This window comes from Danio rerio, chromosome 18, assembly GCF_052040795.2.
Source record: "Danio rerio strain M-AB ecotype USA chromosome 18, GRCz13ab, whole genome shotgun sequence".
Taxonomy (NCBI): domain Eukaryota; kingdom Metazoa; phylum Chordata; class Actinopteri; order Cypriniformes; family Danionidae; genus Danio; species Danio rerio.
In genome coordinates, this window is record NC_141038.1 from 49,575,447 (window position 1) to 49,599,015 (window position 23,569).

Below are 23,569 nucleotides of genomic sequence, written 5' to 3' on the forward strand. Positions count from 1 at the left end.
CGGAGAACACGGACAGTGTTCATGAGAAATGCCCATTTATGGGAATGCAGCCAGGTTTGAAAATAGATATGATAATTACATACTTTGATAATTAGATTTAAGAACAAATATAGATTGAAGCATAATTTTAAAACATAGCCTAATTGAATCGAGTGGATAATGATGAGTTTTCCAGTAGCTAATAGAGTATAATATTTGGTCACACTTTACAATAAGGTTCCTTAGTTAATGTTAATTAATGCATTTACTAACGGGAACAAACAATGAACAATACATTTACTACTGTATTTGTTCATGTTAGTTAACGTTAGTTAATAAAATACAGTAGTTAAGTGTTAGTTCATGTTAACTCATGGTGCATTAACTAATGTTAACAAGCATGGACTTGGATGGATGTTAATAATGCATTAGTAAATGTTCAATTAGGATTAATAAATGCTGTACAAGTGTTATTCATGATTAGTTCATGTTAGTAAATGCATTAACTAATGAACTTTTTTGTAAAGTGTTACCACATATTTATGATGAATTTTATTAGAATTACTATTGAAAATGTATTTAGCAAATTGACATTAATTAGGTTTGGTTCTCTACTTGTGTTTTGATGATATGACTACATTTTCATGGCATGAATGTGTTTAATTAAAAAAAGAAGTTTAAATAACCTGCATTTTTATTGATTAATTGTTCAGATAGTCCACTTCTCAAATCTCTGTCTCTAGGAGCCTCCATAATTACTTTCAACATTAGACAAAATAATCCCTTACATATTTCTGAAGCAATGCATTTACTACAATATACACAAAATAACCAAATTCAAGTAAGAAAATTAAGCATAAAATACACATGAAACTAGATAACAGCTCTAAAAGTACATTTATCTTTGATTTCAAGAGTAATTTTTATTAACCGATACCCAATTTTACAACCTAAAATGACCCCTCCAAAGATCAAATGTAGAATTCAGATCCAATTGAGCGTATTTTCCAAACTATGCTTATAAAAGCTCGCACATCCACTCACTGTTCCTCTTTATAATGGTGAACTTATCTGATAATGACTCTACATGAACGATGTGTCAGTTTCACTTCCAGTTTTACAGACATAATAAAAGCACATACTTCAGTTTCTCACCCTGTAGGTCCTGAAAATAAAAGTAAAAACTGACGTGTGCAATAAAAATAGTGATTCAGTGATCAACATTAGGATGTCTTTAGTGGCATCTGTGGTTAATCTAATAATGCACGTTTGATTTACAATCAGGGGCGACGTAGTGGCGCAGTAGGTAGTGCTGTCGCCTCACAGCAAGAAGGTCGCTGGTTTGAGTCTCGGCTCTGTTGGCATTTCTGTGTGGAGTTTGCATGTTCTCCCTGCGTTCGCGTGGGTTTCCACGGAGTGCTCCGATTTCCCCCACAGTCCAAAGACATGCGGTACAGGTGAATTGAGTAGACTAAATTGTCTGTAGTGTATGCATGTATGTGTGAATGAGTGTGTGTGGATGTTTCCCAGAGATGGGTTGCAGCTGGAAGGGAATCCACTGCGTAAAAACTTGCTGGATAAGTTGGCAGTTCATTCTGCTGTGGCGACCTCGGATTAACAAAGGGACTAAGCCGACAAGAAAGTGAATTAAATGAATGATTTACAATCAGGGTAGTCACAGTGGCTCAGTGCGTAGCATGATCGTCACCGCAAGAAGGTCGCTGGTTCAAGCTCAGTTGGCATTTCTGAGTGGAGTTTGCATGTTCTCCCTGTGCTGGCGTGGGTTTCCTCCGGGTGCTCCGGTTTCCCCCACAATCCAAAGACATGCGGTACAGGTTAATTGGATGAACTAAATTGGCCCTAGTGTATGCAAGAGTGTGTGGGTGTTTCCCAGTGTTGGGTTGTGGCTGGAAGGGCATCCGTTGCGTAAAACATATGCTTGATAAGTTGGTGGTTCATTCCACTGTGGTGACCCCTGATTAATAAAGGAACTAAACAGAAAAGAAAATGAATGAATGAATGATTTACAATTGACGGTTCATTCCGCTGAGGCAGAAAGTAAGCGATTGATTTGATTTACAATCAAATACTGTTACGATTTTTAAAATATAGGCAAATGTACAGCTGAAGACAAAATCATTTTTATTATTTGTCAAATATTTATAAGTACTGTTAAACGAAGATTTTTTTCCCCTCAAGATTTTGTAACATGATACTTTTCTAGGTCTAACATCACATTCTAGGTTTAACAAAACTAATTTCCTGGTTAGGCGATGCAGTGGCGCAGTAGGTAGTGATGTCGCCTCACAGCAAGAAGGTCGCTGGTTCGAACCTCGGCTCAGTTGGCGTTTCTGTGTGTAGTTTGCATGTTCTCCCTGCCTTCGCGTGGGTTTCCTCCGGGTGCTCCGGTTTCCCCCACAGTCCAAAGACATGCGGTACAGGTAAATTGGGTAGGCTAAATTGTCCGTAGTGTATGAGTGTGTGTGTGAATGTGTCTGTGGATGTTTCCCAGAGATGGGTTGCGGCTGGAAGGGCATCAGCTGACTAAAAACTTGCTGGATAAGTTGGTGGTTCATTCCGTTGTGGCGACCCCGGATTAATAAAGGGACTAAGCCGACAAGAAAATGAATGAATTTCCTGGTCTTCGCATTGACAGTGCATTATTTTGCAAGATATTAATATTCAGCTTTAAGTGCAGTTTAAAGACTTAACTAGATTACTGTTAACTAAGGAAGTTAGACTAATTAAGCAGGCCATTGGGCAATGGTGATTTTATTCTCTAACTCAGTTCTTGTTTCTCAACCTTATTCCTGGAGGACCACCAGCACTGCATGGTTTGGATGTCTCTTTTGTCCACATGGAAAAGCTAGGTTGCTGCCGGCAGTGGTGTTAGTGAGACCAGCAGGGGGCGCTCAACCTGCAGTCTGTTAGAGTCCTAATGCCCCAGTATTTTGATGGGGACTCTATATTGCTTAGTGAGTGTGGTCCTTCAGATGGGATGTTAAACTGAGGTCCTGGTTCTCTGTGGTCGTTAAAAATCCCAGGATGTCCTTCGAGAAAAAAAAAAAAAAAAAAAAAAAAAAAAGAGTAGGAGTTTAACTCTGGCATTGTGGTTAAATCAGCTGGTGTGCGATCTGGCGCAAAATGGCTGCCATCACATCTTCAAGATGGATGAGAAGATCTCCCCCACACATCTATTACAGGTCTTTCAGGCTGCGTCCGAAACCGCCTACTACTCAGTAGGTACTGCATTTGAATTTAAACGTACTACTCGGCCGTTAGAAAACGACGTTCTATACAGTATGAATGTGAAAAGTTTGAATGGAATTCGGACGTACTACATCCGCCATTTTGTCATGGTCACGTGACCTACCTGCGTCAGTTGCGTCGCTTTACTTCCATTCATGAATTCTCTCGCGGGGCATCATGGGATACAACATGAATGGGATGCGCACTCCGGAATCTCGCCGGAAGTAGTAAGTCATCCGGGTACTTCTCGGATACTGATTTTCGAATTCTATGAATCCGGACATACTACTCGGCTCGCATACTGATTTTGGCGTACTATATAGTATGGAAGTATGCGGTTTCGGACGCAGCCTCAGTCTCTGCTAATGAGCTGATGATCTGAATCAGGTGTGTTTGGCTATGCAGAGCTGGTGGTCCTCCAGGAACGTGGTTGAGAAACACTCCTCTATCTAAAAATAAAACTTTCTCTTAAGGGGGCGAATAATATTGACCTTAAATGAATTGAAAGAAATATAAACAGCTTACGAAATCGAAACGTAATCGAATGTTCTTTAGAAGAAATAGTCATAGTACAATACTAATGTCCTTGGCATCGTTGTTTTCACAGAAGAGCTAATGATTTTGCCTTCAACTGAACATGAAGGTAATTAATAAATCACTGTAGAAAGTTGTGAACAATATTGTAGATCACAGGTCTCAAACTGGATTTCTGGAGGGCCGCAGCTCTGCACAGTTCTGCTCCATGCCTGATCAAACACAGCTGATCCAACCAGTCAAGGTGTTCAAGACTACTAGAGACTATTAAGCAGGTGTGAGTTGGAGGTGGTTGGAGCTAAACTGAGCAGAGCCAGGAATTGAGTTTGAGACCACTGCTGTGAATCAATAATAAAATGATTCATCCTGAGACTTTAAGTTCAACAGATGTTAAAAAGAATCAACAGGAAGGCAGAGGTATTGCAGGTCAGCTATAAAGACGTTCTGTGCAAAATGTATGCAAAAGTATTTCTGCTTTGAGGCGAGAGACTATTATCGGGGGAAAAAGTTCTGCAGAGGGATACAAAATGAACATTTACTGACTATTAACACACCCTTGAACACAAAAGAAGATAATTTGAAGAATGTTGAAAACCTGTAACCATTGACTTCCATAGTATTTGTCTTACCTATTATGGAAGTCAATGGTTACCAGTTTTCATCATTTTTCAAAATTTCTTTTTTTTTTGTGTTCAGGTTTTAAAACGAGTAAATGGTGAAGTAATTTACATTTTTTGTGTGTGAACGATCCCTTTTAACTCTCACCTCATGCTTAATGCAAATAAAACTCCTTTTTTTGGAGTGTAAAAGTAGTTCATGGCAACATATGAAGTATTTTAGTGTCCTAAAAATGGAGCAGAAGGTTTACAGTCTCTGTGTCAGTGCCTCCAGCTCCTCCTGCAGGCTGCGTCTGGTCTAGCAGATGTCTTTACGGTTGGATCTGTGGTTGATGTCTGTGCTGTATGCAGACTCCCAGTCTCTCTCAAACACGGCCTGTAGCTGCTCCTGCACTGTCGAACTTGCTGAAGCTGAAGTCTGGTTCACCACTAATGCAGAGCCGGCCGTGTTCACAAAGTAGTCCCCGGACCAGTTAGAGGTGCCTGCAAAGAATGGATAGGCATGTGAGTACCACAATACCAACGGTGTTTCTTTAAGTGCAATTAAAAAGATTACAATTTGAAGACAGAAAGTCATAGTAAGAATGAGGTATACCTATGTAAGCAACTTGATCTGTGACCATGTACTTGTTATGGTTCACTCTGGCGAAGGGGATTTTTTTCTGCTGAGCGTCTGAAGGCACTGTGAAAATTCTCTGTGTGGGGAAAAGGAGATTCATGAAATAATCAAAAGTGAGAGGAAGAGCATTTATTAACTTAACCAAAATAATTCTGTTACAAATCATTGAAAAAATGTAGAACTGTTTCAGAAAAATGACAACTGTTATAACTGAATAACAGGACTCGACAATGAGGACCAGGTCAGTGCTGCCTTGTCACTTGTTTAATTTGTCTGTGACTGTGTGTCAATTGAGTGCAAATGCTTCCACGCCTAGACGTTTGTTTCAGAACCGGTCTCGTTTTCCCAGTTAGTGCGGTTCGTTTGGCATATGTGAATCCTGCAACTGAATTCGGATCCGCGCCAAATCAATAGGTCTAAATGAGGTGGCCTCGGCTCAATTGAAACAAACTCTGGAGCGGATCGATTGTAGTGAGAAAGCAAAACGATCCAACAAACTAGGCTATATCACAGTGTATTATAGTTGTGCAATAGCCATATACAGTTGAAACCAGAAGTTTACATACACTCCAAAAAAAAAAGGAACATAAACCATTTTTTAAAAAATGTCTGATGGTGAATCATACAAAAAGATGACTATTTTAGGTCCGTTAGGATTACCTAAATTATTTACAATTGCTAAATGCCAGAAAAATAAGAGAATTTTGTTTTTTTTGAGAATTTTTTATTAATTTCTAGAAAGTCAAAAGTTACACACATTTCCTTGGTGTTATTTTAGCTTTGCTATTAAACTGTATAACTTTGGTCAAATATTTTGAAGATCCTTCCACAAGCTTCTCACAGTTTGCAGGAATTTTGGCCCATTCCTCCTGAAAGAATTGGTGTAACTGTGTCAGATTTGTAGGCTGTCTTGCTAGGGCAAGCTTTTACAACTCTGCCCACAAATTTTCTATAGGATTGAGATCAGGGCTTTGTGATGCCACTCCAAAACATTCACTGTGTTGACCTTTAAGCACATTTTAACTAATTTGGCAGTATGCTGAGGGTCATGGTCTGTTTGGTAGACCCATTTGTGGCCAAGTTTTAATTTCCTTGCTGATGTCTTTAGATGTTGCTTCAATATTTCTACATAACGTTCTTTCTTTATGCTGTGAAGTGGACCAGTCCCTCCTGCAGCAAAACAGCCCCACAACAGGATGCTGCTGCCCCCATACTTTACAGTTGGGATGGTGTATAGGCTTGTAAGTGTAACGGAGGCCAGCTAGTAGGTGCTGTGCAGGTACATTGGTGCCGTGACCCGGATGGGAGTGAGGTTTAGGGGGTGAGTGTAACGGAGGCCAGCTAGTAGCTGCTGTGCAGGTAAACCTCACTCCTCTGACCTCTAAAGGTGCTCTAGCGACAGTCGCTAAAGGCAATGGTCTTTAGCCTCCTTGTTAGAGCAACCGACTCCCATGCGGAAGGTCGCCGGTTCGATACCAGCTCGGAGCGGGTTGGGTGGCGTAGGACCGGTGAGGTTACATAAGCTTTCCCCTTTGTCTTCCAAATGTAACACAAGTCATTATGACCAAACAGTTCAATCTTAGTTCCATCAGGCCACATAACACATAAGATAAACTTATCAACCCTAAATATCTGTATGGTGGTGTGTATGGCATCTATCATGACACCTTTCACACATTACTACAAATGTGACTGCACTCACCACTTGAATGTCCAGCTGGTTTGTGTCCTGTAAGGAAGCAAGGGAGCGCAGGAAAGGGAACATGATTGGTTTGGTGCTGTTCCAGCAGCTGATCAGCAGACGCACACGAATCCTGCGCTCATAAGCCACACGCCGCAGCTCAGTGTCAATATCCATCCAGTACCTGATGGAAATAAGAGCGAAGCAGGGTTAGTCCAGCCAAAAATAATAATGTACTCAAATCCTTAAACTTGGGTCACCTGCAGCACAGTTGCACTATATGTTGGCGCACTGTCCACTAGGTTATGAGTGCTTGAGATTTCATTTCCAAACACAGTGAATCAAACACAGATTTGCCAGGGCTTGGGAAATACTCCGATCCTTTGAATCGCTTTAGTCATGTGACCTGGGTGCAGTAGGTAGTGCTGTTGCCTCACAGCAAGAAGGTCGCTGGTTCGATCCTCGGCTCAATTGGCGTTTCTGTGTGGAGTTTGCATGTTCTCATGCCTTTGTGTGGGTGTCCTCCGGGTGCTCTAGTTTCCCACACAGTCCAAAGACATGCGGTACAGGTGAACTGGGTAGGCTAAATTGTCCATTATGTATGAGTGTGTGTGTGTGTGAGTGTTTGTGGATGTTTCCCAGAGATGGGTTGTGGCTGGAAAGGCATCCGCTGGATAAGTTGGCGGTTCATTCCGCTGTGGCGACCCCAGATTAATAAAGGGACTAAGCCGACATGAACATGAATGAATATTATAAATTATGTTAATATTTTAAAATTATGTTTATAATTTATTATGCAATGATGAGCAAGCAATTTTTCACATTATTTCCTATAATATTTTTTTTCCTGGAGAAAGTCTGAAAACGGCAGCCAAAGGAGAGAATAATGTCAAATAATGTCCTGCCCCTTATAGACACTGCATTAGAAACACCTAGCACAAGCTGTAATTCGTTTTTTTTTTGTGATTTGAAGCAAAGATTATATAATAAACACATAAATACATATAAATGTTCATACATTAAAAAAGCTAATCTAAATATTAAAAAACCTTCAAGGATTTAAGATGCTGACTACCATTATATGCGTCGTAACAGGCTTGTGAAAAGGGTCCATGACTTGCCTAATTATCCTAACTTGCCTAATTAATCTAGTTAAGCCTTTAAATGTCACTTTAAGCTGAATACTAGTATCTTGAAAAACATCTAGTAAGAGATTATGTACTGTGATAATGGCAAAGATAAAAGTTTCCTCCATTAAACTCCCCAAAAATTCTCCCCATTAAACAGAACTTGGGAGAAAAAAATGTAAAAGAATTTAAAATGAGCAAGAGGGCTAATGATTCTGACTTCAACTGTGCTCAGATATGTGCTTTAATGCTGAATCACAGACCTCTTGCTTCTGGAGAACTCCATAGTGGGCAGATAGTTCATCACAGCGATGTAGACAAACTGCTGAGCATTAGCGATCACATCGAGGATAGACTGAAGATCTGGAGTCCGGCCTTCAGCACAGAGTGAAGGAGGAGAGCTCTGTGAAGGAGAAACACACAGCTCTTTAACCCTTGTGTGTTGCTCAAATCAACTACACTTTCCTTATGTTAGTGTCTGTTTCTGCCCCATTGACTTCCATTATAACACATATTTTGATGCCAAAGCCTTAACACCATATAATCATGCATTCTTCAGTCGCTTTGTTTTCATCCACTAATTTTTATGTGCATTTTGGATATGCGCATCAAAAACCGGTTGAAGGAAATGCCAAGATGCGCATCAATTTTGAAAAAATGCTGAAAAAACATATGCGCACACCTGAGTAGGATTAACTTCTTAATCGATAAGAAAAGATTCGCATAAACTACGATGGAAACACTTTTACTAAGCAAATTCCAGTATGCGCATTAAAAAAAAGGTCATGTGATTTTGTGATAAGAGATCATGTGATGATAGGACACTGTAAATCATCTGAAATGTTGTTTCGGCCATTCTAAAACGCCTCAACTGTTTCAGTGTTACTGTTATTATACTGTTAATGACCTGCAGAACTGTCGAGAGCATCTGTACTCTGCGTCCCACACCTTCAAACACCACCAGGTCATTGCATGTGTGCATTTGTCTTGTGAGGCGCAAGTCATTTATTAAATAAAGAAAAGATTCATGCAGCTTCTCCGACCACAGCGAATTACGTTTTACTTTTGATTTGATTTACTTTTGACCAGTTTATCAGGAAGTGACGATTTTGTTCTCTTTGACTCGTTGGATGGCAACGCTGCTTTATTCGCACGTCTTACTGTGTGTTCACACTGAAGGCGGCGAGAGCATCAAAGGTCGCTCTGGCTGCCCTGACGACAATGCTGTCTGCCTTCAGCTGCGGCAACGAGAGCATCAAAATTCGCTACATTGATCTCTAAATTGATACATTGATATTTAAAGGGGCCGTTGCAGCATATCATATCATATCAGTTACATTCCCAAATAAAACATGCTTTCTGCATGAAAATATCACTCACTTTTAACAATTCTTTTAATATGGATAATCAAGTTGCATGCTGTCTGGCTTTGCTCCACTTATCCAATGTGTACATATGTCTGAAATATCCTGAAGCAGCAATACTGTTTTGTACTGTCGCATGAGATTCTCGCTTCTTTAAAGATAAATATGTATGACATTAAAGCACATCAGTAACTCGCCAGTAATTTTTATTTAAGGTAAGTTCCTATAAGAAAATATTGCAAATAATTGGAAATCCGGCCACAATAATTAAACCCTTGGGAACAACTGTGGTCGGAACCAAAGTTCTTCTACATTCCGATTGGTTGCCGCCGAACTGCATCAAAGCTCATTACCTTAAAGTTAACTTGATTTCAACTCTCCTTGACGCTCACACTGGCAAAAATCGCACCCCGCTCCTCCTCGTCACCGGCTCCTATTAAAAATGAATGACTTCTGGCTACTTTGATGCTCTCACTGCTTTCGGTGTTAACGTTCAGTTACATGCAATATTCCAGTTTTGCGCATAAATTTAAATTTGCATTTTTGGATGGAAACATAACTAATGTCGGTGGTTTTCCTGGTTGGGAAGAGTTAAAATTAGTAATCTTCACCGTTGATAAGAGCTGCACAATTAATCATAAAAAAGATTGCGTTCTCGATTCCACCCCCTAGACGATCTTAATCCAGCATTTCTACCATTCTGCCAATCATATTTTCAAGTTCAGGAGAGAAGCAAAGGCGGCTGCACGAGTCTTTTCATTGTTTCACATACATTGCCCAGTGACATGGACACCTCCAAATGATGTTAAAAGAGTCACATACTGTACTTATAAGGTATAATTCACCTTAAAATCTCTTTTTTGACTTCATATAATGCTGTATTCACAGCCGGGAAATCACACGTGACGTGAGCTGCTGACTGCGGGCGCATCTACTTTAGTGAACAGAACCTGCATATGCTGTAAGTAACAGGTAATAAAGTTGTAAATAATATTCAGTTTGTGGCACAGAGTGATCGTTTAAGAGCCGCGCGCGAAGTAAGAACAGCACTTAGCAGTGAAAATGAAACCGAAAGCGTGCACGTCATTTAAATAATCATATCGAATTTTACAGTTATGATTGCGACAAGCATTTGATATGTTTTTTCTTTCATAGCGAACACATAGTTGTGCACGAAAATAAATGTTTACAGTGTCAGTTTAACTACTCTAGCCTATATAATGTTGATTTTACCAGTGAAACAAATGGTCTAATAATGTGATCAATGAAAGATTGCCAGCATATATCTCAAACATAACTCAACATCAGAATAATTATAAGTAGAATAGAATTATTTATAGAAACCAGGAGACCTACACATAATATTAATATCGTTGTTTTACCATATGTTTGAAAAAAAAAACAATAATCTCATATAATGCTTTATTTTACATATACAGAATTGTGAGATGTAAAATAAAGATCGTAAACTTTATTTTAAGCAAAAAAATAAATAAAAATTCGCGATTCTCATTTTAGCTAGAATCGTGCAGCTCTACGTTGATCATTAATTGGCACCATTAATCTTTTGGATAGGACACACACACACACACACACGCACACACACACACACACACACACACACACACACACACACACACACACACACACACACACACACACACACACACACACACACACACACACACACACACACACACACACACACACACACACACACACACACACACACACACACACTTTCTATACTCCATATAAAAGCCAGAAACTACACTATTTTGCATTGCAACTGATGTTAAAAATTACAAATTTGACCTCTTCCCAACAGGCAAAACTGGCTTTGCAAACAAAAAACATCATTATTGTTCAGTTTTTAAAAATTATCAAAGCTTTTTTTCCCCAAAATATGTCAAAATAAGATTTATCACCAAAAATCATTTCATTTTCTGAAACACAGAGAAAATTGTGGCCAAATATAGACTGAAAATCACCCGGAGTGGATGAAAACATCCCCGACTGCACACAAGGGTTAACTTCCCCAAAACACCAAAGAAAACTGCAACTGCTAGTGTAAACGACACCGCATTAAGGAACAACATAAACCACAAAAAACTCCAAAGGCACTGACAGGAATACAGACAGTGTTACAGTAAATCCTAATAGGCTGGATGGTCTTACTGATAGATAGACGCTAGCACTGGTCCCGTTGAGCGACAGCTGCATTGGTGTGTCCTTATTATACAGGGTGGAGTATTTGTTAGGCCAGTGTGCAGGAACGGTCTTGGTCTGATTCAGGTACCAGTAAGCCTCAAAGATCTTCCCAAGATCCTCAGCAAGACAGCTGCAGTCATACACAACTGCGCCCAACTCCTTCACCTGTGCACATGAAACGGACACAACAGCACTATAACGTGGAGAATGTTTACTACAGTGCTAAAGTACACTCAAGTGTCTTTGATTGCAGATACAGTAATACAGTGAAACTTTTACAATTTCACATAATTGCTTTTGTTTTAATATATTTAACAATTATTCTGATGACAAGGTTGTTTTTTCTTTATTTTAAAGGAAAAAGAAGCTAATTGTATTTAAAGGTATTGATTAAATACAACACTAACATCTACCTAACCATGCGGCATTTAAAGGTTACATGACTGACCTGTGTTAGTGACCTCCAGTCCATATTTGCGCTTCCGATGTAAATGTGCTTCTTATCCACGATCCAGAACTTGGTATGCAGCACACCTGTTGTCAACTCTCGCATGTTCACCATCCGCACATCAGCTCCTGCAGGAAGCAAAACATCATCCATATGCCATTCTGAAAGTGTTTTTTTTTTAAATGATAAGGTGCATCCCAAATCGCATACTTGTATTAATTATACTACAAAATGGCATAGAATAGTGCATAAGAAGTGCATTTATACTGAAATATTATTTTTATTATAAAAGAATAATTGCACTTCAAATGTTAAAATGACGCACCTATTCAATGGTTAAAAATAAGTGTGTAATGTTGGACACTTTGTGCACTCAAAGGTATACATATACTAGGCTGTTGAGTGTGTATATGCATAAGTACACAGTGACACTTTACATTAATGTTCAATTCATGTATTTACATGAACATGAACAATACTAACATGAACAATACTTGTTGTACAGTATTTATTAATCATAGTTCAACATTTATGCATGTAATTTAATGCATTATTAAAAACTATAGTTGTGCTTGTTAACTTTAGTTAATGCACTGTGAATTAACATGAACTATTTGTAACACTTTGGTTTAAGTGTTAATTCTCACTATTAACCAGTGGTTTTTTACCTCCCTATTATTAAAATATTGGCGGTTTATTATTACTTAATAAATGTATTATTATGAATAAGCATCAAAATAGGTGGCGTAGTTTGAGGCAAAAGTCATAGTTAATGGTTTATTGTGTAACTCTCTACTTTAAGTAACAGTACCCACTATTAACTACTGGGTTATTACAAGGACCAGAGAGAATCTGCAGACATTTTTTGCTATTTCTGCGCAGAATATTGTAAAAAATCTGTGAATTTATGTGGAATGATTTTGGGTGGATCATAACTAAAAACTTAATATGTTAAATAAAATTAAAAACAACAATGCAAATCCTATAGATCCATTAAGTAAACAAAGCAAGGCTCTCATATAATATATCTACCAAATATCTACTAAAAAGACAGACATTATTACTTCACAAACTGTATTGTAAGTCATATGAACATTTAGTCAGTAATTCATTCATTCATTTTCTTGTCGGCTTAGTCCCTTTATAAATCCGGGGTCGCCACAGCGGAATGAACCACCAACTTTTCCAGCACATTTTTATGCAGCGGATGCCCTTCCAGCTGCAACCCATCTCTGGGAAACATTTAGTCAGTAATATTACTGAAATTTATTTATAAACTAAATAAATGTAAATTTACACACATTTACACACAACTAAATAAATAAACTCAATGAACATAAACATCTGCAGATTTTGGCACATGCAGATTCCACGTGGGCCTTGTTATTACCTGTTTATTAATAAAAAATTATAAAAAAGTACTTATAAAGTATGATCTTATTCTACATCACTAATCCCACACAATACCCAAACCCCAACTACTACCTTAATAACTATTAACAAGCAGCAAATTAGGATTTAAATAAGCAAAAAGTCTTAGTTAAACATTTGTTAAAAGAAAAAAAGTGTACCTTAAAATAAAATATATAACCATTAATATTACCAAAGATGAACCAATACTGTAATAAACCTATTAATAATATGAATTTATATTAATTTAAATAATATGAAATACAAACAAAAATAATTCTTCATTGTTTGTTCATGTTAGTTAATACATTAATTAATGCAATGTTAATGTTAAGTACTATCATTTATAGCAATGTACTATTATTTTGGTAGCACTTTACAATAACGTTGTATTAGTTATTATTATTTAATACATTTACAAGCATTAACAACCAATGAAAAATACATTTATTACAGTATTTGTTTATGCAAGTTAATGAAAATACAATTATTTATTGTTAGGTTATGTTAACTCAGTGCACTAACGTGAATTCGGATGTTACTAATGCATTAGCAAACGTTGAGCTATGAATAATAAATCCTGTACATGCATTGTTCATAATTAGTTGATGTTAGTAAACATTACCTAACGAAACCTTATTTAAAAGTGTGAACGTTATTTTAACGTGACATTAAATACCACAACTTCATACATAAGCTGCGTTCCAAATCGCATACTTATGCACTATTCTACGCCATTTTGTAGTATAAATAGTGTAAGTAGTGTGTTCACACTGAAAACTCTAAAAATAATAAGTGCACTTTAATTACTCGGGTGATGCACTCATTCAGGCGATAAAATGAAGTGTGTAATGATGGACACTTCACGCACTCAACGACCGCAGGTTTGCTTACGTAGCGGAAGGGGCGGAGCTATCTGACACACAAGTTGGATAACTATTTATTTTGGATGGTGAAAGCAAAATTCTCCTGCGAGAGTGATTATAGCGCCTCCCGATGGTGAATGCGGTTATACTCACGGCAGGTATTATTTGATAATTCGGTCGTTTATTTCACTGATTTGGCAACCGTCAAACGTCATTAGGGAAACGGTTTGAATTTCCGCTTAGTAAAAAAACATTAGTGTGCCATTTGGGACGACACTACATACATACACTATCCTGTTGACTGTTTAAGTGCATAAGTACATAGTGCATGAGTGCATAGTGTATAGTGTGCATTTGGAACGCAGCTTACCGTAGGAGCTGAGGAAGTTGATGTCCTCCATAGGTTTTTTATCTGCTGGTTTATCGACAGCAATTCGAACATACGCTTTGCTTGAGAGCTGCCCTAATTTCTTCAGAATCTGCTGCCCCTATTGGACGAACGCATCACTTGGGTAAGTCACTAATGCCATGCATTATTCAATAATAATTCAGAGAACTTCCCATCAGACCTGATTAGCGGTGGGCTCTTGTGTGTGTGTGTCAGAGTTGGTGAGAGTCCAGTAGAAGGAGGCGATGTCCAGACTGGACTGGGTAGCAGAAATGAGGTTCAGCCAGGCATCGTAAATGGACTGATGGACAGAGGAGTTAAACACCATACCCTCGGGGATGCTCTCCACTAAGACAATCCTACAGACCACTATTATTAGACTCAGAAATCCATGGTTTGTAAAAAAACAAGTGCTGGATTTGAGTAAATATGACACAGGCTAGTGTAATTAATGGTCAGGTGGGCAACTGTACTGTACCTGCAGGGGTCCGTGCAGGTTTCTCTGATTAGCACGCGCTCCTGCTGTACAGATGATTTGGTGGAGGAGGATTTGGCCATTGGAACAAGCAGCGTTTGGAGTGACAGGAGGATCAACAAGACTGTGGTTATACAGGTGAGGACGATCAGACACCTGTAATACTAAACACAGAGGAGATACAGGAGGTATTTTGCTGAAAGCTGAAACTTTACAGACACATTCTGGAGACAGTAAAGGCTTATCTTACATCTGGTAAAATGGGTAAAATAGGTGCCCTTCAATACCTTCTGTGAGCCGTGATGTCCTTCTCCTCTGCTCAGCTCCACATCAACCATCTTAAGCAAAATGTCCAAGAAAAAACAATCATGGATAATCAAACAGATATATTTACATTTGTGAATTACTGCGTATGCGATTCTCAAACAATGCATACATTTAAACAGCATGACAGTGTAGTATGTCTGACTGGAAAAGATACACTTGAGTCGGAGCATTCGTATTAAGCAAAAGCTTTACTTTTCTGCTTTCGTCAAAACTGCCAGAACCATCTCAACATACATTCGTACTACGGAGTCCCCATTGTTTTAAATACAAAACTGCAAACATAAATATATCACAGAAAGAATCACAACTCATTTAAATGAAGAAATAAATACTTGTTGAAGATACATATCAGTCAAAAAAATTGAATTCAGCAAGATATTTACCCCTTTTTTTTATTTAGAAGAGAAAATAATGACAGAAGGGGGGGAAAGAACTGAGCGGTTGTCATATGAGTTACAAAATCAAGTCCTAATCAGGGTTCAACGCTAAGGATTTTTTCTACTGGCCCGATCGGACCAGTGGTTAAGACTTTTACTTGCCCAGCCAATATTTCCACTGTCCCTACCAAAAAAATGTTAATAGCTATTTCTTAGCCACAAATTTAAAAACAGAAAAATGTGTCAAAATGTTTGTAAATATAGAATTTAAAATTTTAAAAAATGTTAATAAATGTACAATGAGCAAGATTCAAAGTGTTTTGCAAACAAAAGCAGCAAAATGTGCAGGCATTTTATTGCAAACCAAAGATGGCTTGACTGCCAAACTGACGTCAAACTGTACAAAACATGGACAAGTAGTCACAGGCAAATTAAACTTTAGCGACAGGGCATCAGTGGCCCAATCGGGCCAGTAGCAATTCTGTCTACTGTCCCGAGCATCTTACATACTGGCCCCGGGCCATCGGGCAGTCCTTATTGTTGAGCCCTGCTAATACATTTGAAGTACATTATCACAAATTGTTTATAATGACATAATCAGTCCATTTTTGCCAGTACTTGTTGCACTTTTTTAATCAAATCTTAGGTTGAAAGTCAGTCTCTCCATATAGTGTATTTCCTTTACAATTCCTATCCAATGAGCCCTTGTTGGAGGATCAGCCTGAAGCCATTTTTGAGTTATGGCTTTTCTGCTACTTACCAAAAGGATTTGAATTAAGTATTTGTTAACAGTTGGAATAATTTCTGGTATTTTCCCAAGGTATAATGTAATAAATTAATAGTTTAATTCTTCTCCAGTTATCTTTTTATTTCAGTCATTATTTCATACCAGACATGTATTTTTGAACCAAATAAATGTGAAAATGTTTAGCCATTAAGGTTCCACATTGTCTCCAACAAGGGCCCAAACTTTCAACACCTGTACGCAATGAAGACAGTTTAAGAGTTAAGAAGAACCTCATCAGATTTTTCCATCCAAACTCTCTCCAAGCTCTCGAGTTTGTGTTTTTTGCATGTGCGACACACATATCTGTCCAGTCTTCCTCTGTTATTTGTTGGTTTGACTCTCTACCATTTTTGTTTTATGGAATTTGATGAATGAGTCTTATTGTTTTGTATGCATTCATATCATTTAGAGACCAGTTTTTTGTTTTCTTCTTTTATGTGTGCGTCCAAAAAAACTGTGATCAAATTAAAAATCATCCTTAAATTTATTATCATTTTTTTGTTATTTATTAAAAAATCTCTAACTTTCAAGTATCTGTAAAAATCCGGCTTGTCTTGGCCAAATGTATCTGATAAGATCTGATAACTCATGAAATGTCCGTTAGAGGTCACTGAACTGAATGATGTGATTCCTAAGATTAAATAAAAAAAAAAAAAAAAATATATATATATATATATATATATATATATATTGCTCACAATGGCTGCATTTTTTTCTTAATTTATTTATTGCAATATTAAATAACTTTTTATTATTATTTTCTTGAATGTAGCTTAAAACTGTATTATTAATTCTTATGGTTTAAGACTGTATTTTAAGCATAATTGGTCTTCAGTGTCACATAATCCTTCAAATATGGTAGTATCATGATCTGCTCCAGTAACTATGTTATTATTAATATTGTTGTTGTCAGTTTAGGAAAATTATACAATATCATTTATTATCATTACATTATATTACATTATCAATACATTATCATTCAAATATCATTCTCAGTACTAAAATAATAGTAAAAATAGTAAATAGTAAAAATAGTAATAGTAAATAATAGTAAAAATGTATTTACTTTTATTCATCACAATATATTGTTAAAGCGTCAAAGTAAATACATTTATGGCATCACAAAAATGTTTTAAACTTCCTTTTTATCAAAGAATCCTAAAAAAAGTAATCCTTTCACCACATTATTGACTAGGAGGCTTATTCTCCTTAAGTGGAAACAAACATCTCCACCTTCAAATAACACAGTGGTGTCCAAACTCTGTCCTGGAGGGCCGTTGTCCTGCTGAGTTTAGCTCCAACTTGCTTCAACACACCTGCCAGGAGGTTTGTAGTATACCTAGAACAAGCTTGATTAGGTGGTTCAGGTGTGTTTGAATAGGGCTGGAGCTAAACTCTCCAGGACACCGGCCCCCCAGGACCGAGTTTGGACACCCCTGATATCACAGATGGATAAAATAAAATAAAAAATTAGTGTTTAAAACTGGAAAAATTAGGTTTTCATTAGGAAGGTCTTTAAAATCACTTTACAACAGATGGAAAACTTTGTTGAACTACATCAACACTATTGATCTTAAAGCATAAAAAGAATAATGCCAATATTATCATTTATTTATTTTTTACATTTACTGTCTTATTTAATTACATAGTTTTTATCAGTCATTATTTCTTGGTTGTGAAAAAGCAGATCAGTATGTTACTTATCTTTTTATGTATATGATATCTACACAAATTTTTTATAAATACATTTGGTAAAAAAGTAAAAAATAAAATAAAAAAGTACAACAGATCCCAGTTTCCAGGATAGTATGAAGCAAGACATAAAACATTTTCAGCACTGATCAATTTACAAATCATAATTATTGCTATTATACCAATAATAATGGATCATAACAGAACAGCAAATCCTCACACTACACTGATTTCTGGAGGATCATGTGACACTGAAGACTGAAGTAATGATGAAGCAAATTCAGCTTTGAATCACAGGAATAAATTAAACTTGAAACTACATTCAACAACAAAACAGCTTTTTAAATTCACAATAATATTTCACAATTTGACAGCATTTTTCTGTATTTTTAATCAAATAAATGCAGCCTTGGTGAGCAGAATTGCTTTTTAAAGCATAAATAAATCATAATAAATCCAAACTTTTGACTAATAGTGTATAACCTACCTTTTCGTATGGTATATCAGACTTCATTCTGTCAAAAGTCAGCAGCACATTCGGAAGAAATAAAAAAGGCAATCCTAAAAAAACACAAGAAGAGTCCGTTTAGCTGTGTTCATGTAGCATGTAGACTGTGTGGTGAACATTTGTGCACATTCATGTATGCCGCCGCTCATTGTTCCCTCATGTGTCCAGCATTTGTATAGACACAGGCCCTTTTTGCCAGCTCATTATCCAAAAAGAGCCAGACGTCAGCATTAGTGGCTAACAACCTGGTGACTGAGCCGCGGGTCTTGATGAGCTTGGCAAATCTCTCACATGCATTCTGGCAAGTCATCTGACTTAAAAGTGGAAGTGCTTTTGAAGATGGAAGGAGAATGAAGAAATGCAGATGCTGAGCAGGTTGAGAGAGTCACATGACAGGCTTCCTGACAGTAACGTGATGGTGCTTTCTGGAGGAAATGCAAGAAATTGAACTTTCATTTATCATGTGTGAATGGCTGCGCTGTGTTCAACCCATTTTAGGATGGGTTACGCTACTGTATCATTCATATTTAATGCATGAATTTTAAAGGAAACATGATGGAAAAACAAGACACGGCATGCATATCAACATGATCAAATCTTTACTGAACAAACCTGTTGCATGCACACAATCTACTGCATTCCTTCGGTCGTCTGACTGACAGTTTAGTTGTGTGTTTTTCTGATGTGAAATGTATTTATTTATGTTTTAATGCCATATCAGCAGCACTGGCTATCTTCATAGCAAAACCTATATCAAGTATACAATATATAACAGAAATCCATCCTTTTTAAACAGTTCCTTTAAAATATTTCCTGAATAAAAATGTTCGCTTATGTCATTTGAGTTTAAAGTTTTAATAATCCCCTTGGGGCAATTCAATCTGACACGGTGGTGCATCACGTATAACAAGAATGACACACTTAATAAAAATAAACAGCTTAACATCAAGTACACAAACAAATACGGAAAGAAAATATGATAACAATAATGATAAAACAATTCAATATATATATATATATATAATTAATTAGTTAATAATACTAAATAATAATCCATTGATCAAAAATACACACTATATTTTATCATCTAAATATTCTTTCACAAATCACAAATAGGTTTTTTCTAATGTGAATAATTACTTTTACTGTTTTTTAATCAAGGAAACATAAGAATTGAGTTCATATTACTAATATTTCATGATTTACTAGTATGAAGCAACTTGTGTTTACTTTTTGTAATAAAAATAAATATCTTTACTTTATTGCATTGAGTTTTGATAAAAAAATTTTTATATTATATTATATTACTATATTATTTTATTACAATATTTACTATATTACTGGAATCTATAGGTGTATGCAGGTCTGCTACAGTCATAAATCTAGACCCTTTTAATGTGGTGGTGCCATTGGCCCATGAACATTTCCTGCTTGGTATCAAACTATTTCATACCTGTAATAAGAGACAATTTAACGATAACCTAACATTAAAACAGCTATCCTAACATCATTTATCAATATGCAGATCTTTTTTTAAATTTCTGAAGCTATGGAAATTAAAAAAGTAAAACAGGAAATACATTAGGGCCATTGTTATTGATTAAATGCCTCAAAATGGTCTATGATTTGCATGAAATGTCAGAGTAGAAATGAGTAGAAAGGTAAAAGTAGCATTTTCATATATCATACGATCCTGTGTAATATTTACCTCGAAACCTCAATCAAATAAATTTTCAGTCAACGTATAAATAATGTGAGTGTCTTTCTGCACCATTCTATATTATATAATTCAAAAATTATATATCAAAGATGATTCTAAAAAATGACTTTTTAAATTATTTTGTCCAAATAAGCTTTCAGGACAGGTTTAAAAAACATTTTTAAACTGACAATTTTTTAAGGACAAATGCATTTGAAATTCTTTTAAAAAGTTAAAAACTTGTGGCTTTTAATATAATTGAAGATGCTATCACAAAAATATCATTGTAACATGGAAAGAGTAACTTAGTTCGAATTAAATTAGTGAAATCTTTTGTAAATGTAAGAATTAAGTTTCATATTTTAATATTTAATAATATGAAGCAACTGGTGTTTACTTTTTGTAGCAAAAATAATATTCATTTTATTGCATCGCAGTTCAGATTTTTAAAATTAATTTAAGACATACTAATGGAATCTGTAGTGTAGATATATTCAGGTCTGTTAAAGTCATAAAATTTGTGATTTGCATGAAATTTTGAAGTAGAAAAGAGAAAGTAGGATAAAAATACAAAATCAAACAAAAAGTGGTCAGGGGTAGCTTAATTAATGTGTCAGTGCTCTTTGGGTAAGGAATTCATCAGAATAAACAACAAAAATAAGTCCAAGGCACTCAAAAAATGTGGAAAAAATATTTAAAAGCCTTTATTGACATGCCTATTCCTTAAAACATTGTTCCTTGTTTTCATATAAAACACGATCAAGTCTTTGTATTATTTATTATTGTATTGTGTGTATTATTTACCTCGAAAACTCTCCTTTTGGGGAACATATAAATAATTGCAAGCTACAGACGGTTTCTGAATCAGCCTATACAAAACAAGTCATAAATTATATATTAAATATGATTTTAAACAAATAAATCTTTTTAAAATTAATCTGTCTAAATAAGCTTTCACGTTTTAAAAGAAATGTTTTATAACCCTTTATGCAATAATATAAGGGTTAATAAGGACAAAGAAGTTTGAAACTTGTTAAATAAATTGTTAACATGAGTCTTTGGATAAAAGTGAATATGCAATAACCAGAATATCATTGCAACTTTATTGAATGAATAGTTCTGATCTGAACCTGACGTGTTTCGGTTTAATTCTTTAACATTTGTACTCAAACATTACAAACGCACTTCTTAAACCCTGTCACACTGTAGTATCGTATGTAAATTGACTGATAAACTGAATATTTAACCCTGTGAGCTGGTAACCCAGATAAAATAACGTTAGCGTCTTTGGGACGCGCCTATGTAACGTTAGGTAATGCTCGTTAGAGTTTGACACGCAACCCCAGTCTATTTTTGTTATCGTTAGTGTACTGTACATCTAACAAAACACACGTTCATACTTGACACATACTGAATGTCCAAGCACAACTCTTTTGTCAACATAACACAAACGTAAAGAAGGCAAATGTGTAGAAAAGCAACAACAACGTTAACGTTACCTGTGATCAATCCGCTTCTAATATGTAACAAAGCAAACCATCCCGTCTGAGGCACTGCGGTATCTCTGCTGTCAATGAGCTCTATTTACACACGAGAACAAGGACTCTCTGTTGAAAACAACGAGGTGTATGTTCGTAAACACTGAGTACTTCACTGTTTGCAGAGTAAACTACTGTCCTACTTCAGTTACTAGCGAGTGCACCGACCGACTGTAAGATCACGTGACCGCGTTTCAACTAACCTATGAGGGAACTCCATGACCGTGACGTAGGTGGTAGGAATTCACTTCAGTGTGATCACGGTTTGTTTACGTTGCTGAATATGTATAATTCTCGTATTATTAGCAGCTTTTTTGATTAATATTACCTTCTGATTCAGTACATTTAAGTTCGAAGCACATAATATGACATTAGCAGCACTGCTTAAGCTAAACTACGCTGCTAAATATATACATTTTTAAAATAGGCTAGGTCTACTAACAGTAACAGGCTACTAAAACTAGAATAGCTAACTAATTTTACAATTAGGAGCTAATTATGTTATATAACTTTTTATTTAGGCTATTCGGCTATTTCATTTCAATGTTAACTAACGTTAGACCTAATATAAATTATAGTACTATTTATTTTTTAGTTTTTGTAAAGATAAGTTGAATTATCACATATAATTGTTCATGTAAAGTTTATGTAAGAAGCTAAAAAGTTTTGAAAATACTCGTTTTTTAAAGGTAAATTTCTTGCACAAAACGTTAATTTTAGACCATTCATTCATTCATTTTCCATCGGCTTAGTCCTTCCAAACTCCACACAGAAATGACAACTGACCCAGTTCGAACAAGTGACCTTCTTGCTGTGAGGTAAAAGTGCTAACCACTGAGCCACAGTGTCGCCTGATTTTCATTCATTCATTCATTTTCTTTTCGGCTTAGTCCCTTTATTAATCTGGAGTCGCCACAGCGGAATGAACTTATCCAGCAGATGTTTTTACGCAGCGGATGCCCTTCCAGCTGCAACCCATCTCTGGGAAACATCCATACACACTCATTCACTACGGACAATCTAGCCTGCCCAATTCACCTGTACCGCATGTCTGTGGACTGTGGGGGAAACCGGAGCACCCGGAGGAAACCCACGCAAACGCAAGAGAAGATGCAAACTCCACACAGAAACACCAACTGACCCAGCCGAGACTCGAACCAGCGACCTTCTTGCAGTGAGGCGACTACCTACTGCGCCACTGCGTCGCCTGATTTTTGGACCATAAAAATTAAATCAATCCACTAAGCCGAATGGTCATACCAGAAAAACAGAGAGGGGTCTGGCTGCAGACCTGGTGCAGTGCAATCTGCTGCATCCAATGCTTTTTAATGGGCTCACCTAACCCTACCCGTCACAGTGACGTCACTAGCTCCATTTGAGTGCATTGTGTCTGACATTGCATCGCTGAGTGATGCAGTCAATGTTTTTTTTTTTCAGTTGCCGTTTCTGTGTGGAGTTTGCATGTTCTCCCCAGGTTGGCATGGGTTTTTTCCACACTGTCCAAAGACATGCGTGTATGTGTGTTTCCCAATACTGGGTTGCAGCTGGAAGGCCATCCGCTGCATAAAACATATGCTGGATAAGTTGGTGGTTCATTCTGCTGTGGCTAATCCTCAGATGAATAAATGGACTAAGCCTAAGAAAATTAATGAATACATTAATAATAAGTCATA

The 23,569-nt window shown here is 36.6% G+C and overlaps 1 protein-coding gene across 10 annotated transcripts; it reads right to left on the reverse strand.

Moving 5' to 3' along the window:
* Positions 1 to 655: 655 nt before the first annotated feature.
* pld3 (phospholipase D family member 3) lies at positions 656 to 22,069 on the reverse strand. Of its 10 annotated transcripts, XR_015515312.1 has the most exons (15): positions 21,858 to 22,069; positions 18,639 to 18,712; positions 15,256 to 15,306; positions 14,972 to 15,132; positions 14,675 to 14,852; positions 14,476 to 14,593; positions 11,830 to 11,957; positions 11,349 to 11,546; positions 8,070 to 8,209; positions 6,701 to 6,863; positions 4,975 to 5,074; positions 4,415 to 4,862; positions 3,655 to 4,370; positions 2,288 to 2,789; positions 656 to 2,241 (listed from the first exon to the last, which is right to left on the reverse strand). XR_015515312.1 is itself a non-coding variant. In XM_087293586.1 (12 exons), the coding sequence occupies exons 2-12, from the start codon at positions 18,663 to 18,665 to the stop codon at positions 4,678 to 4,680; spliced, it is 1,449 nt and encodes a 482-aa protein (XP_087149712.1). In that variant the 5' UTR covers positions 18,666 to 18,712; positions 21,858 to 22,069; the 3' UTR covers positions 2,099 to 4,677. The 10 variants fall into 10 exon arrangements, 1 of the variants encoding a protein (XP_087149712.1); XR_015515311.1 differs by having other exon boundaries at positions 656 to 2,806; positions 3,670 to 4,370; XR_015515308.1 differs by having other exon boundaries at positions 2,288 to 2,806; positions 3,670 to 4,862.
* Positions 22,070 to 23,569: the final 1,500 nt, after the last annotated feature.

Bases quoted from the DNA above. Each gene is read 5' to 3' on its own strand.
- pld3 (XM_087293586.1), bottom strand. From the start codon at position 18,665: ATGAAGTCTGATATACCATACGAAAAG. The intron at 15,307-18,638 runs GTAGGTTATACA...ATTTTGCTTAAG, and splicing joins CTGATATACCATACGAAAAG to ATGGTTGATGTGGAGCTGAG. The intron at 14,594-14,674 runs GTCTGATGGGAA...TTCGTCCAATAG, and splicing joins AAGAGCCCACCGCTAATCAG to GGGCAGCAGATTCTGAAGAA.